General features: G+C 41.7%; 1 protein-coding gene across 2 annotated transcripts in view; it reads right to left on the bottom strand.

Moving 5' to 3' along the window:
• Positions 1-17,019, bottom strand: part of LOC140716654 (activin receptor type-1-like) — a 57,781-nt gene that overhangs the window by 37,644 nt on the left and 3,118 nt on the right. Inside the window, exons 1-3 of one of the 2 annotated variants that reach the window (XM_073029504.1) lie at positions 12,619-12,686; positions 4,734-4,813; positions 2,689-2,940 (exon numbers count right to left, since the gene is read on the bottom strand). In XM_073029504.1, coding sequence (XP_072885605.1) covers positions 2,689-2,940; positions 4,734-4,813; positions 12,619-12,641 — 355 coding nt within the window. In that variant the 5' untranslated portion in view covers positions 12,642-12,686. Of the gene's footprint in view, positions 1-2,688; positions 2,941-4,733; positions 4,814-12,618; positions 12,687-17,019 lie in introns of those variants that run through there. The other variant, XM_073029558.1, reaches the window with a different exon arrangement.

The following is a 17,019-nucleotide window of genomic DNA, read 5'->3' as shown; positions in this document are numbered from 1 at the left end:
CATCTGGGAGGCTGGGAATCTCCCAAACATCCCACATCTGACACCCAGTACAGAACACCGGCCTCACAGACATACTTCCTGTTTCTACTCCTCACAGGTAACTAACTTTGCCTTGACCCATTATCGTCGAAGCCCAAATGAGCCAAAGCCCTACCACTCTGCCTCAGATCACTCCATCAATGACTGCTCCACTAGGCAGTGTCTCCCTTTTATGCCTGAACCTTCCTTACTATCCAACTCATGATTGGTGCTCTAATAATAGCCGCCGATAGGTCATATAACCATATAACAATTACAGTATGGAAACAGGCCATCTCGGCCCTTCTAGTCCATGCCGAACGCTTACTCTCACCTAGTCCCACCGACCAGCACTCAGCCCATAACCCTCCATTCCTTTCCTGTCCATATACCTATCCAATTTTACTTTAAATGACAATACCGAACCTGCCTCTACCACTTCTACTGGAAGCTCGTTCCACACAGCTACCACTCTACAATGTCATGTACAATGGACTAACGCTCTCAAAGCTCGCTTTCAAAATAACCGTCGCCGACCTGCGAGAAATCCCTCTTGGTAAAGCTCTGTTGACTAGGGTGCCTAAGACTTTTGCAAAATACTGTATTTGTCAATGTGGAGCAGAGAGCAAGTTTGTAAACCTGGCAGGAGCAAAGTGAGTTGGGACAGGCAAGAGTCGAGTGCCACGGGAGCACTGTGGGAGAGGCGGCACAGAAGGAGTACAGGGGCAGACACTCAGCCCTGGAAACACCAGGCAAGGACATTTGATTCCAAATAATTGGTCTATTAATCATTACAGAATGTCTCTTTAGCACTTCCTACTCCCTTCCCTCCCTTCCCCTTTTCCCAACCATGATTCCCCTTCTCCTTGTCCCCTTCCCACTCTCAATCCACAATACAGATTCATATCAGAATCAGATTTATCACTCATGTATGTCATGAATTTTTTTTTGCAGCAGTACAATGCAATACATAAAATTACTACAGTACTGTACAAAAGTCTTTGGTACCCTAGCTATGTATACCAAAAACTTTTAATGTTTCATGAATATTAAATGCAATGATTGCTGGAACACATTTACATTGATATAACTCAACAATATTCTACTCAGTGGGTAATTTTTTGTCTAAATCACTTCCAAGCAAAGGTATATACAGCCTCCTGTAGTTGGTCTACATGACCAGATGGTTGGCCATCTGAGTGGTATGTTATATTGGCTTCAAGGCTGGGCCAAGGGAGACCCTCCAAAATAAACTGTCCTGGGAAACCAATGTAATCCCTGCCTGCTCAGACCATTTACTTGATGAAAGATATCCTCATTTTAAGACAGGTCTCTGATGGCTCCTATGTCTTTGATTGCCAACTGCTGCACTTTTTGCCATACCTCAAGTATTTCAAAACTTAGTGTAAAATACTTGCAAGTGATTCGACACTTGCAAAGTCATTCAGTAAAATTAGAAAATCTGAAGTTTAGGTACACAATGCCCTACAAGACATCTTTAAATGTGAAATACCCTTAGAGAATAAGACTATATATTTTAGATATATACCTCAAGAATGGTTGAAAAGAGATAAATATTTAATGAATATACTGTTGGTGGCTGGTAAAAAGACTCTTACTAGGAAATGGTTATCACAGGAGAGCCCAACTTTAAATGCATGGATGGAAATTACAATGGACATTTACAAAATGGAGAAGATAACAGCATCTGTTAATCATAAGCTGGAACAATTTGATTCATACTGGGGAAAATGGTTTAACTACATAATGCCTCATTGGCCTGATTTTATTCTCACAAATCAATGAATATGTTGTAAAAAAAAAAGATCACTCCCTACTTGTACAGGGTTTTTCCCTTTTGCTTGTTTTTTCTTTCTGCTCTTTTCTGTAAGTGTATACTTCAGATAAATACTATGTGGAGACTTGTGATATATATGATTATATGATATATATGTACAATGTTTGAAATAGATCTTATGGAAATGTTTGTTTGATGAACTTCAATAAAAAAAAAGATAATCTGAAGTTTAAGTAGAAGCTTCAAATGAGACCTTTAACACAAGAGATTCTGAAGATGCTGGAAATTCATACAGGATTGAAACGTCAAATCTTTATTCTTTTTCACAGATGCTGCCAGACCTGCTGAGTTACTCCAGCATTCTTTGCCTACAAAATATAGATTATTTCAAAGATAGGACCCATTTCTTTTGGTAGTAGTTCAGGGAATTTTGAACAGCTACAGTTCTCAACAAGCATAAATGGATCACAGAGCAAGTATGGGAAACATGGGAAGGCAACACAGAAAAATTATTACAACAACAAAAAAAGAGCTTTTCTTCACACAGGTCTGTTACAAATCACAAAGGAGTTTCATGTGTCACCACTATTTATTTTGGTTGGCACAAAAATGTTGGGCTGAAGGGCCTGTTTGCACATCGCCAACCAAGATTATTGCCAAAGTAATAATGAAAGTATTATATAGAGATTAAAGTAAATTTTTCTACAAAGGATTCAAAATATTTGGCACAAGATTACTGACAAGACTAAGAATGCTCAAGACCAATACATCTTCCAAAGTAGTCATCAACTAGATTTTTTTTGGAATAAGGCCATTCAGGGAAGCGGCAAAATTCAGCCTACTAGTAAAGGAAAAAAAATCCAAACTCTTACCTTGAGAAAGAAGTGGCATTGCTGTAATATTCCTATTGCACAGGTTTCCATTGCAACACTGCACTACTTGGGTTTCAGAAGGGAGGGTCTTGCACATAAGTCCACTTTGATCGTCGTTGAAGCAACCTTTCCTGTATACAGGAACTTCTCCATTTTGTGTAACTGAAGCAAAACATGACTGGCCGTAGCATACTGGCCTCCCACATGAATTGTCCTCACAGACACACTGAAACTGGCCTGGATTGTCTTTGTCTGTTAACATCCAAAAAAAGTTGAAATTTATACAACATCTAGATCACAGACAAGTTTCAAACAATATTAAAATGTATTTAAATAAAAGCAATGTCATTTGTGCCTATTGTAAATGGCATTCTCTCCAACCACAGAAGGGAATATAGCAATGAATACAACCTTCCCTGCCAACGCAAGCCTAGATAAATCATACTCTTCCAACAGAAGAACAAAATATTGGCTCCAAATGTGAGATAAAACAACAATCCCCCACCAAAAGGCCAGTTTCAAATTATTCTCAATTTTGTTCCGACACGTCAGTCCATGGCATCCTCCTCTGCCACGATAAGCCTACTATCAGTGTGAAGCTGTAACACCTCATATTCCATCTAGGCAGCCTCCAGCTTAATGGCATGAACATCGATTTCTCCTTCTGGTAATTTTTTCTTCATTTTTCCCTCCCCAGATCCTCTTCTATTCCCTACTCCAGCCTCGTCTTCTCCTCTCACCTGTTCATCACCTCCAGATGGTGTCCCTCCTTCTTCCCTTTCTCCCATGGTCCACTCTCCTTTCCTATCAGACTTCTCTTTCTCCAGCCCTTTACCTTTCCCACTGACCTTCACCTATCGCCTTCTAGCTCACCTTCCTTCCCCTCCTCCCCACTTTTTTAATTCTGTCTTCCCCCTTCCTTTCTAGTTCTGATGAAGGGTCTCAGCCCAAAATGTCAACTATTTATTCCTCTCTATAGATGCTTCCTGATCTACTGAGTTTCTTCAGCATTTTGTGTGTATTGCTCTGTATTTCCAGCACCTGCAGAATCTATTTTCTTTGAATTATTCTGGAAAGATACCTCCCCCTCTTTTTAATTTAGTGAAAAAAATCTGTTCTTTTACCAACCTATGTCAAAACACTTTAGTTAAATTATAACACTTTGTTAACACTATTAGGTACCTAGTTCAGAGTGCAAGTACCACGGAGATCCATTGTCAACTTTTACTAATGAGAAATTGGGTCTAAGACCAGAGGACACAGCCTCAGAAAACAAAAACATCCCTTTAGAACAAAGATGAGGAGGAATTCTTCAGCCAGAGTGTGGAGGATAGCACGGTTCCAGTTTCATACCATTGTTAACTCTGCACCCTTAAGGGAGGCAAGGATGAAGAACACTAATATTTCCTTCCTTCAGTTATGAAGAAAATGAACCCACCTAAGAAGAGCAAACGATTTACTCAATCCCCCCACCCCCAATCATTCCCTGGCCCACCATGCCCTGCCAATCATCACTTAGCAATTTATACCAATATTAGGGCACTGTGGGGTGGAGATTCTTCTCTACCAAAGGTGCAAGATGCTCCTTCCCTCCGCTAGCCTGCAGGTCACCCTTGGGCAAGATGTAGTACCTGCTTAGCAACCCTCTCCCACCCCCAATCAGGGTCATGTGAAGCCATGGGAGCAGGTGGTGGATGACTGTAAAAGCAGCTGGTGCATATCACAAGTCCTGGTTACGTGACCACTGACACCAAGCAGACAATCTCTGAAGAGTATTGATAATGGCTAAGGTCACTAGTCTTGTAAAGGTACTGTCCAGAAGAAGGCAATGGTAAACCACTTCTGTAGGACAATTTGCCAAGAACAATCATGGTCATAGAAAGAGCATGATCACCCATGTCATACAACACGGCACATACTTGCAGTGAAAATTTATCCGGTTTAAATAGAAAAAATAATTAACAATTCATATACATTGGACAAATCCATAATTAAAAATAAACAAAACAGGAAGCAAAAATTTTTTCCCCCGGTATTCAACTTGCCTTCAGCTCCACATCGAAAGACCTTTGGAGTCAGAAGTAGAAGAACGAGAACACTGCATTGGGCCATCGGGAAAAGGTTACTGGAAAACAAGAGCAGTTGCTAGTTCACATTCATCTCATGCCTTCATCTATTTAAAACATTTTTTTTAGATTCCCTTACACCAAAACCTATTTGTCATTCACTGTGGTGCAAAAAACCCATTCTTTCACTCAGGCACACAGGGATCCCATGGTTTTGTCTAGTTTACCCAAATTTAAATAGATAGTGTTTCCCTCCCATCTGTCCAAACATTTCGCGGCTCAAGTTGATGTTCCAACACAATTATGTGTGAACAAATCAACTACACAGAAATTGGATCAATTAGCACATACTTAACTGCACATAAAAATGAGTTAACCTGTGTTAGATCATGCTGGTAATTATTTCTGAGATAGACTGGTAAACTGTAGCAGAGACTTCTGTGCATAATTCAAGAAAATCTGACAAAAGTTAGTGGATTCAGCCCAGTACATCACAGGTAAAGCCCCCACAACCAATGAGCTCATCTACATGAAATGCAGTCATAGGGAAGCAGCATTATCAGAGATCCTCACCACCCAGATAAAACTATTACTTGCTGTTGCCATCAAGTAGAAGGTACAGAACTTGTACCTGAAGGACTTGCACCATCAGGTTCAAGAACAATTACTACCCCTCAACCATCAGGCTCTTCAACACAAGGTGCTAACTACACTCACTTTCCACATCACTGAAATGTTCCTACAACCAATGATTTCAGTTGAAGGATTTGTTATCTAATGTTCTTGTTATTTATTGCTATTTATTTATATTTGCACTTGCACAGCTTTGTATCTTCTGCAGTCTGGTTCATCTTTCATTGATCCTGTTATAGTTACTATTCTATAGATTTGCTGAGCATGCCCTCAACAAAATTAAACTCAGGGTTGCTCAAGATTTCTGTAGAATCTCTTTTGTTTCTTCGGCTGACAGCTTTCCACTATTCTTGGAACTGGTGCAGCAATAATTAGATGCACAGAACAAGGATGAGAGCTTTGGAGCAGGCCATGGCCATCCACTTTCAAGGACACCACAACTTACCTTGGATCCAGTTCCAAGTGATCTTTTCCAGGGATATCACAGAAACATCTGATGATTTTTGGGAACCTCATAATCACAGAACACATGGTTCAGAAAAGACTCTACTCTGAAGAAAGCTGAAGTTGAAGAAACCTTGACAATGCACACCTATACTCAAGTAATTCTACCAATGCACAGTAAAGAACATCCTAACAAGCTCCATTACTGCATGGTACAGAAACTGCCCTGTGGCGGGCAGGATGGCTCTACAAGGGGTAGATAGAAACTTAGAAAACCTACAGCACAATACAGGCCCTTCGGCCCTCATTGCTGAGCCGAACATGTCTTACTTTAGAAATTACCTAAGGTTAGCCATAGCACTCTATTTTTCTAAGCTCCATGTACCTTAAAAGGTCTTAAAAGACCCTATCGTATCCACCTCCACCACCCTTGCCGCAGCCCATTCCACACAATCACCACTCTCTGAGTAAAAAAAACTTACCCCTGATATCTGCTCTGTACCTACTCCTCAGCACCTTAAAACTGTGCCCTCTCATGCTAGCCATTGCAGCCCTGGGAAAAAGCCTCTGACTATCCACATGATCAATGCCTCTCATCTTCTTATACACCTCTATCAGGTTACCTCTCATCCTCCTTCGCTCCAAGGAGAAAAGGCTGAGTTCACTCAACCTATTCTCATAAGGCATGCTCCTCAATCCAGGCAACGTCCTTGTAAATCTCCTCTGCTCTCTTTCTATAGTTTCCACAACCTTCCTCTAAGTGAAGTGACCAGAACTGAGCACAGTACTCGAAGTGGGGCCTGACCAGAGTTCTATATAGCTGTAACATTACCTCTTGCCTCTTAAACTCAATCCCACGGTTGATGAAGGCCAATGCACTGTATGCCTTCATAACCAGAGTTAACCTGCGCAACAGCTTTGAGTGTTCTATGGACTCGGACCCCAAGATCCCTCTGATCCTTCACACTGCTAAGAGTCTTACCATTAATACTATATTCTGCCTTCATATTTGACCTACCAAAATGAACCACATCACACTGGCCTAGGTTGAACTCCATCTGCCACTTCTCAACCCAGTTTTGCATCCTATCGATGTCCTGCAGTAACCTCTGACAGCCCTCCACACTACCCACAACACCCCCAACCTTTGTGTCATCAGCAAATTTACTAACCCATCCCACCACTTACTCATCCAGATCATATATAAAATGCCATCTATAACTTTGCTAATGACCCAAATATTGCTGGCAGAATTTTAGATGGTGACAAGAGGGCATACAGGACCAAGATATATCAGTCAATTGAGTGGTGGTGTCGCAGCAACAACCTTGCACACATTAGTAAGACCAAAGAACTGGTTGTGGATTTCAGAAAGTATAAGACAAGGGAAAACACACCAGTCGTCAGAGGGATCAGAAGTGGAAAGAGTGAGCAATTTCAAGTTTCTGCGTATCAATATCTCTGAGGATCTATCCTGGACCCAACATACCGTTCATGAGGAATATGAGGAAGTTTGGTATTTCACAAAAGACACTCACAAATCTCTGCAGACATACTGTGGAGAGCATTCTAACAGGCTGCATCACCATTTGGTTTGGGGGGGGGGGGGGGGGGGCTACTACACAGGAACAAAATAAGCTCCGGAGAGCTGCAAACTTAGCCACCTTCATCACAGTCACCAGCCTCTGTAGTATCCAAGTCATTTTCGAGAAGTGATACCTCCAAATGGCAGCATCCATCATTAAGGACCCCCATCACCCAGGACTTGCCCTCTTCTTGTTGCTACCATCAAGAAAGAGGTACAGGAGTCTGAAAACACACACTCAATGATTCAGGAACAGCTCCTTCCCCTCTGACGTCTGATTTCTGAATGGACACTGAACCCATGAACACTACCTCACCACTTTCTCTTAAATTGTTATATTGTAATTCAGATTTCCCCACCCATTATGTATTGTATTGTTCTGGTGCCACAAAGGACAACTAATTTAATGGTGCTAGTAAACTGGATTCTGATTCACATCACTGTCATCAGCCTACCTGCCATCAAGAACACGTATACAGAAAGGTGCCAGAAAATGGCCAGTAACATGATGAAGGATAGCATCCACCCTGTTCATGGATTGTTTGTCACACTCCCATCTGGGAGAAGGCTATGTAACATCCACTTGGGACTACTAGACTTAAAAGCAGTGAGGCTGATCAGCATTTCCTCCCACGAACCCAGCCCTCCACATCCCTAACTACCACTACTTTATCATTTCCTGTCAAGAGTCACTTTATGTGCAGACACTCCTGCACCTAATGTCACTTTATGGACATACAATCTATTTATATAAGCTATCTTATGTATTTATATTTGTTGTTTTTAAATTATTTAAATAATAATTAAAAACACAATAAATATATGATAGCTTACATACATTGATTGTATATCCATAAAATACATAGTTCAGAGGAGGTTCACAAGGATGATTCTAGGAATGAAAGAATCGTAAGGGGAATGCTTGATAGCTCTTGACCTGTACTTGCTGGAATTTAGAAGGATGAGGGTGGAGCTCATTGAAACCTTTCGAAAGTTGAAAGGCCTAGACAAAGTAGATGTGGAAAAGATGTTTCCCACGGTGGGGAGTCTAGAACAAGAGGGCACAGCCTCAGGATAGAGGGGTGTCCATTTAAAACTGGTGTGGAAAAATTTCTTTAGCCAGAGGGTGGTGAATTTGTAGAATTCATTACCACGGGCAGCTGTGGAGGCTATGTCAATGAGTGTATTTAAGGCTGAGCTTGATAGGTTCTTGATGGGACCCAGCATCAATGGTTACATGGAGGCCAGAAAGTGGGGTTGGTGGGGTAGGAAAGAGGATCAGCCATGTTTGAATGGTAGATCAGACTCGATGGGCCAAATGGCCTAATCCTGTGTCTGTGTGTATATGTGCGCGTGTATAGGAAATGACATTAAACAGTCAAGTCTGGAACAATCTCGAATATCTCTAGTCTGTTTTCTCTATGGGATCAAAGTCACACTGACTCATCTCCCTTGCTACAGGATGTTTGCAAGCAGCCATAGCAGGTCTCTGTCTCGTAAGGTAGCACAGTTGTTAGCGCGACACTACTACAGCTTGGGTTGTCAGAGTTCAGCATTCAATTCCAGCACTATTTGTAAGGAGTTTTAACATTCTCACTGTGGCCCATAAAGGCTCACTGTACATTCCCCAACCAAAAGCCGTGGATGAACCAGGAGGTACGTCGTCTGCTGAAGGCCAGATCTGTGGCATTCATGCCTGGCAACCCAGGCTTGTACCAGAAAACCAGGTATGATTTGCGGAGGGCTATTTCAAGGACGAAGAGACAATTTTGAATGAGGTTGGAGGTGACATCGGATGTACGGCAACTCTGGCAGGGGCTGCAAGACATTACTTCCTACAAAGGAAAACCCAATAGCATGAATGGCAGCGATGCTTCACTACCAAATGAACTCAATGCCTTCTATGGCCACTTTGAAAGGGAGAACACAACTACAGCTGTGAAGATCTCTGTTGCACCTGATGATCCTGTGATCTCCGTCACAGAGGCTGATGTAAGGCTGTCTTTAAAGAGAGTGAACCCTTGCAAGGTGCAAGGTCCAGATGGAGTACCTGGTAAGGCTCTGAAAACCTGTGCCAATCAACTAGCGGGAGTATTCAAGGACATTTGCAACCTCTCACTGCTATGGGCTGAAGTTCCCCCTTACTTCAAAAAGGCAACAATTATACCAGTGCCTAAGAAGAATAATGTGGGCTGCCTTAATGACTATCAGCCGGTAGCACTCACATCGACAGTGATGAAATGCTTTGAGAGGTTGGTCATGACTAGACTGAACTCCTGCCTCAGCAAGGACCTGGATCCATTGCAATTTGCCTTTTGCCACAATAGAGGGATCAGAAGTGGAGGGAGTGAGCAGCTTGTAGTTCCTGGGTGTCAAGATCTCTGAGGATCTAACCTGGTCCCAACCTATCGATGTAAATATAAAGGTGGCAAGACAGCAGCTATACTTTATTAGAAGAGATTTGGCATGTCAACAAATAAACTCAAAAACTTCTATAGTTGTACCGTGGAGAGCATTCTGATAGGCTCCATCACTGTGTGGTATGGAGGGGCTACCGCACAGGACCGAAAGAAGATGCAGAAGGTTGTAAATCTAGTCAGCTCCATCTAGTCATCTCCTGCCGTCTGGGAAAAGGCTCTGAAGCATTCAGGCTCTCACGGCCAGACTATGTAACAGTTTCTTCCCTCAAGCTATCAGACTCCTCAATACCCGAAGCCTGGACTGACACCTTGCCCTATTGTCCTGTTTATTATTTATTGTAATGCCTGCACTGTTTTTGTGCACTTTATGCAGTCCTGTGTAGGTCTGTAGTCTAGTGTAGCTTTCTCTGTGTTGTTTTTTTTTTAACGTAGTTCAGTCTAGTTTTTGTACTGTATCATGTGACACCATGGTCCTGAAAAACACTGTCTCATTTTTACTATGTACTGTACCAGCAGTTATGGTCGAAATGACACTAAAAGTGACTTGACTTGACTTGGGTACTAGTCTACAAAGTACCCAGGACATCCTTAGGGAGCGGTGTCTCAGAAAGGCAGCGTCCATTATTAAGGACCTCCAGCACCCAGGGCATGCCCTTTTCTCAGTGTTACCATCGGGTAGGAGGTACAGAAGCCTGAATGAACACACTCAGTGATTCAGGAACAGCTTCTTCCCCTCTGCCATCCGATTCCTAAATGGACATTGAATCTTTGGACACCACCTCACTTTTTTTTAAAAATATGCAGTATTTCTGTTTTTGCACATTTTGTTTAATCTATTCAATATACGTAATTGATTTACTTGTTTATTATTATTTTTATTTTATTTATTTATTTTTTCTCTGCTAGATTATGTATTGCATTGAACTGCTGCTGTTAAGTTAATAAATTTCACATCACGTGCCAGTGATAATAAACCTTATTCTGATTCTGACCATGTGGGTTTTCTCTGTTTTCCTCCCACAGTCCAAAGACATACTGGTTAGTTAGGTTAATGGTCCTGTGATTAGTCTCGGGTTAAATAGGTGGACTGTTAGCCGGCACGGCTCATTGGGCCGGATGAACCTGTTCCGCTGTATCTTTTAAATAATAAAAAATAGCTGCATCACAGCAGGAGGTCACTGTACTCACGGAACTGAAGGCCCTGCCTGAGATCGCCGTCATCCTGAGTGCAGACAATCATTGACTTTGTGTGAGGATATCTATTAACGTAACAGAAGAAATGGAGCAGGAATCGGCCATCTGGCCTGTTGAGCCTGCTCCACCGACAACAGCTGATCTGGCTGAGGACTCAGCTCACCATGTCTGCCTTTTGCCCATCACCCTTCATTTTCTCGGCTATCTGTGTCTGAAATATATTTAATAAGGTAGCCTTTACTTCTTTTCTAGGCAGAAAATTTCCACACGTTCACAATTCTCTGGGAAAGGCTACTTCTCATCCTCATCCTAAATCCATTCGATAAAATACGAGAGCAAGGCAGGATGGCAGGGTATCCGGGCCAGAATCTACTCCACCATTCGATCATGACTGATTTATTTTCTATCACAACTCCATTTTCAGGCCTTCTCCCAAACCTATAACACCTGTACTCACTGGAATTTAGAAGAACGAGGGGGGGAATCTCATTGAAACCTAGTATTGAAAGGCCGTGACAGAGTAGATGTGGAGAAGATATAGTGGGCGAGTCATAGGAAACTACAGCATAGTGATAGACCCTTCAGCCCATCAAGTCCATGCCAAACTAGTCCAACTATACATGTACCTATCTAAACTTCTCTTAATTGAAATCCCATGCACCATTTGTGTTGGCAGCTTGTTCCACATTCCCCAAGTTTACCCCTAAACATTTCACCCTTAACCTTTGACCTCCAGTTCTAGTCTCACCCAACCTCAGTAGAAAAAGTCAACTTACATTTACCCTATGTAAATTTTGCATATCTCTATCAAATCTCCCCTCGGTCAGGGAATAAAGTTCTAACCTATGCAACACACACAAAATGCTAGAAGAACAGCAGGCCAGGCTGTATGGAAATGTATAGTCAACGTTTTAGGCCAAGACCCTTCCGCAAGACCCAAAACGTCGACTGAACTATTCTCCATAGATGCTGCCTGGCCTGCTGAGTTCCTCTGCCATTTTGTTTGTTGCTTGGATTTCCAGCATCTGCAGATTTTCTCTTGCTTCTGATTGAAGTTGTAACCCATTCAATCTTTCCTTATAACTCAGGTCCTCCAGTCCCCACAACATCCTTGTAAATTTTCTCTGTTCCTTTTCAATGTTATTTACGTCTTTCTTGTAGGTAGGTGACCAAAACTCCAGATTAGGTCTCACGAACGTCTTGTACAACACAACATCCCATCTCATGTATTCAATACTAGAAGGCCAATGTGAGAAAAGCTTTCATTACAACCCTATCTACCTGTGACACCACTTGCGATGAATTATAGATCTATATTCCTAGATCCCTTTGCTCTGTAAGACCTAACCTAGCTGGTCCTCCCAAAGTACAACATTCTGCTCCTGTACCTTATGGTTTAACGTACACCCAGTGTTCACTTTATTAGTATAGGAATACAGTAGTAGCCAGAGTGTACTCCTTTAACATGCACATTTAAAAACATTTCAACAATTCAGAAACAAATGTTCCTGCTTCATTGAATGCATAACTGCTGAGGGAAGCAAAAAAAAAAGCCCAGTAAGGATTTCATAAAAATGTACTAACATACCTTTCATATTTTAATTCCAACATTTACTTCTGTATACCATTTCAAAAGAGGCAACTGTACTCAAACAAGATCCTGCAACCAATACAAATTAGTATGTTAAATCATAGCATGCACAGCACTGATTTTTCTCACTATGACATCTGTTTGTGCTTCTGCTCACTGCCAGTGTCCTCAGGTGCAGCATCAGCAGATATTCTGATGTGCAGACCTAGAGTTCTACCTTCCTGGTACAGATCAGTTTGCAAACATCCCAAAACAATGTTTAAGCAAATAATCTCCTTCAGAAAGCTCAGATTCCTGTCATTTGTCATCTTCCAGTAAATAGCAGGATATATTGCAGCCAGTGGAGACATAGTTAAACAGTTTAATAATTAATACAAACTTGGCTAACCATCTTGGAACGCCAAACCAGGCAGTAATAGAAAGAGACTCAGAATGTGGTTTGCGAGCTGCTGGCAGTGTCACAATGATATTTAACAAAAAATTACTTGACTAGATATGAAAAAGTATACGTTGAGAATGCAGTGGATTCCAAACACTGCAAGTCATTCTGTATTTACTTACTGAGATAGAGCGCAGGATCGACCCTGCAAGCTGCGCTGCCCAGCAACCCCCGATTTAATCACGGGACAATTTACAAAGACTAAACAGCTTACCAACTGGTGCATCTTTGGACTGTGAGAGGAAATTGGAGCACCTGAAGGAAACCCATGCTGTCACAGGCAGAATGCACAAACTCCTTACAGACAGTGGCAGGAATTGAATCTGGGTTGCCAGCACTGTAAAACATTGTGCTTATTACTATGCTACCATGTCACCTGTTGTGCTAACCAGTATAGCTACCAGACAGGTAAACAGAGCCCAATGAAATTAATTGACGATTTAACCCTTTGATATTCTAACAGTCTCACGAGTCCTGGGCTCAGCTGGCTCTGGCGGACAGTACCCGGTATGGGCCCCTATCCAGGGTTACGGATCCCACTGCCTTGTGGGTATCTTCAGAAGAGAAGGCTAAGGAGTTAACCCTACACAAATCCGGAGTGGAGCCCCTAAGATGGTCAGAGTACATATCACGTCACCTCCCAGCAGCTCCTGCAGCCAAGCTGATGCCAAATGTACTGCTTCCCATTCCTTTGGACCACATCCGCGAGGCTGAGAGGGGGATCTTGATGTCTGGGCAGCCCAGGATTTCCGCATTCATCGCCCAGGTCTGCGTCCCGGATCCGGGTGCATCCATTGTCTACTTAGACAGACAGAGCCATTATGTTATTCTAACAGTTTCAGAGGGCTCTATATAGAGGAAGGACTATTCCACTCTCCGAGTTCCTGTATCACTGCTCCATCACACGCACTGGCCTCCCCACCATCCAGGACATCTGCAAAAGGTGATGCTTCAACAAGGCAACATCCATCATTAAGGACCCCGATCACCCCGGACCTGCCCTCTTTTCATTACCACCAGTGGGGTGGATACAGAATCCTGAATGCACACTCAACGCTGCTTCCCCATCAACCTCAGATTTCTGAGCAGACAATGAACCTACGCATAAACATTACCACACTATTTTTCCTCTCATTTTTAAATATCACACACAAACACACACACACAGGTTGAGTACCCATTATCCAAAAATGCTTGGGCCTATCACTGTTTCAGATTTTGGAATATACAACGAAATAGATTGGGATCAATGTTCACTCTAAGGTGTGCATGCGCACACACATCTTTTGTTACTAGCGCACAAAGTAACTTAAACTGCGCACAAAAGGTTGTCACTCTCTACCTCTTTGGCATGTTAAGTATATTTCGCAATTGTACACGATCACATTTCCTTTTCCAGTTTCTGATGCAGATGGTGTTGACAATGTGGAGTTTGCGATGATTTGTCTGCAGATTTTAGAACTGGCTTATTTATACTGTTTTACTGAAGAAATTATTAATTCACTATGTCGAATTCCAAAGAAGCAAAGGGTGTGAAGTACAGAAGAACTGCTAGTTCACTTACAGCAGAATGGCTCAATGAAACAGAAGCTGCTGCACCGAAAGCTCATGAGGTCAAGAATATGCAGCCTTGAAAAATATTTATGCACAATGCTGAAACTGGTGTTACCTGAGTATACTGTCATGATGCAAAGGTTGCTGGAGAATTTGCAAGTGGGAAGTGGAGTGAGATTTAGAAACTTGACTTTTTAAAAAGGTGTCATTTAGCAAGTAAATCACATATGGACAACGTGCAAAAGTTCCAGCAATCTTCATTACCCACTACAGGCCTGCTATATACGTTTTGTACACATGGAGATGAACGAGAACAAAAATGATCAAACCCAAAGATCAAAGTTCCCAGACTGTGGAGAATCTGTGGAATTCTCTGTCCAATGAAGCAGTGGAGGCTACCTCAGTAAATATATTTAAGACAAGGCTGGATAGATTTTCGCATAGTAAGGGAATTAGGGTTATGGGGAAAAGACAGGTAGGTGGAGATGAGTCCAATGCCAGATCAGCCATGATCTTATTGAATGACAGAGCAGGCTCAACGGGCCAGATGGCCGACTCCTGCCCCTATTTCTTATGTTCTTGTGCTTGTCATCGAAACATCAGTTAAAATTGATACCTGTGCCTAGCTGGAAGCCTGCGAAGAGTTTATCCATCATATACACCAGGAAAGTACTAGATCCTTTTTCATACACCTAGGATGCATCTCAACAGTATATATACTGTATAGTATATATAAATAATATACAGATATAAATATATGATAGAGTAGATTCCAGTGAATTGACCCATCGGGTAATTGGAACAGTCACTCATTTGAGACAACTGAAAGAACAGAAAGAAATCTAGAAAATAGCCAGAATTCCCCTTGTTTATGTGGGACATTATGCTGCTTAATTGGGACAGAAGACTGTTGCTGAACAGTTTCTAACTAGTACAGCCTAACTAGTTATACTATATATTATACTATTCTATATACATTCTAGAATATACTATTCTAACTAGTATAGCCTTATGTGGTATTTAGACACTACACCATGAGTAAAGTGAACAGTTTTTAAAAAGTAATGATTTTGATTACTGATAGTTCACGAGAAATAAGCAGTAAGACAATTCCCAACTCTTTTGCTCACTGTGGTTTCAAACATTCAGGCTTGGAGATGCCAGAAATGGTCGGGAGCGAATATGAAACAATTTCACTAATTCAGTGAGTTAGGAACTATGACGAATTTGAAGGTATTGACAACTACCTTGAATGTAACAGTGAAAATGAAGATTTGGAGGATGCAATCGTTAACAACATCGTACGAAGGTAGTCCATTGTCTTCACTTGGTGCCTGCACAGATTTTGTTCATTACAGCCAATCAAAAGGTGGCAACATACACTGGATGAATTCCTGTCAATAAGTATTATGAACTAATAAACAGTTTTATAGTACTATTGGTAGTGTTCTAATGTGTTCTGTATTTCATTTAAATATATAATGTGACCTCAGTTTGTCTTTTTTTTATATCTTTTGAACTATTTCCATGAAACTTTGGCTAATTGTGCATGCTGCTTAATTGGGCCAAAACTACTGGTTCTGACATGTCCCAATTAACCAGAATCCTCTGTATATAACAGCTTTCGTGACCTACTAGATTCCACTTTTGCCCTTTGACAACTGAAGCGCTCACCCCCCCCCCCCCCCCCATGATTTCCTGGTGCATATTTCTATTTTCACTAACCTTTCCCGAATGTCCGGCACCTTCTCATGCATTCACAGGAGTTACATCATTTGTTCCCCTCCCACCATCCAGAGAACAGTCATTCCAGGTGAAGCAACAGTTCCCCAGTCCAATGACCTGTACTACATTCAGTGTTCACAATATGGCCTCTTCTGCATTGGAGAAACCAAATACAGATAGGCTGGAACATCTGTAGGAGTGACACTGAAGCATCAGTTGCCTCTACTTTAATACTGCAACTCCGACCTACCTAGCTGTTTGCACTGTTAAAAAGACCATAAAACATAAGAGCAGAATTGGGCTATTTGGCCCATCAAGTCTGCACCACTATTTGATCATGGTTGGTTTATTTTTTTCCTTTCAGCACCATACCCCCTGTCCACAGCCGTGTGTGGCAATGAATTCCACAAATTCACCACTATCTGGCTAAGAAATTACTCCTCATTTCTGTTCTGAAGGGACATCATTGTATTCTGAGGTTGTGCCCTATGGTCCTAGATTTTCCCACTTATAGCAAACTTCCTTGCCACATCCACTCAAGAACTAAGCTACAGGAAATGTTGCTCCTGTTCCACTTTCCAAAGATGCTACATGTCCAGTATTTTATGCTTTTGCTTTGACAGTTCAGATTCCAATCATCTGCATTTTTTTATTATTTGAGAATCAGAATCTGGTTTATG

Source organism: Hemitrygon akajei, chromosome 1 (assembly GCF_048418815.1).
Source record: "Hemitrygon akajei chromosome 1, sHemAka1.3, whole genome shotgun sequence".
Classification (NCBI taxonomy): domain Eukaryota; kingdom Metazoa; phylum Chordata; class Chondrichthyes; order Myliobatiformes; family Dasyatidae; genus Hemitrygon; species Hemitrygon akajei.
Note: the sequence above shows the minus strand (reverse complement) of the source record. Positions and strands in the feature narration are given on the sequence as shown.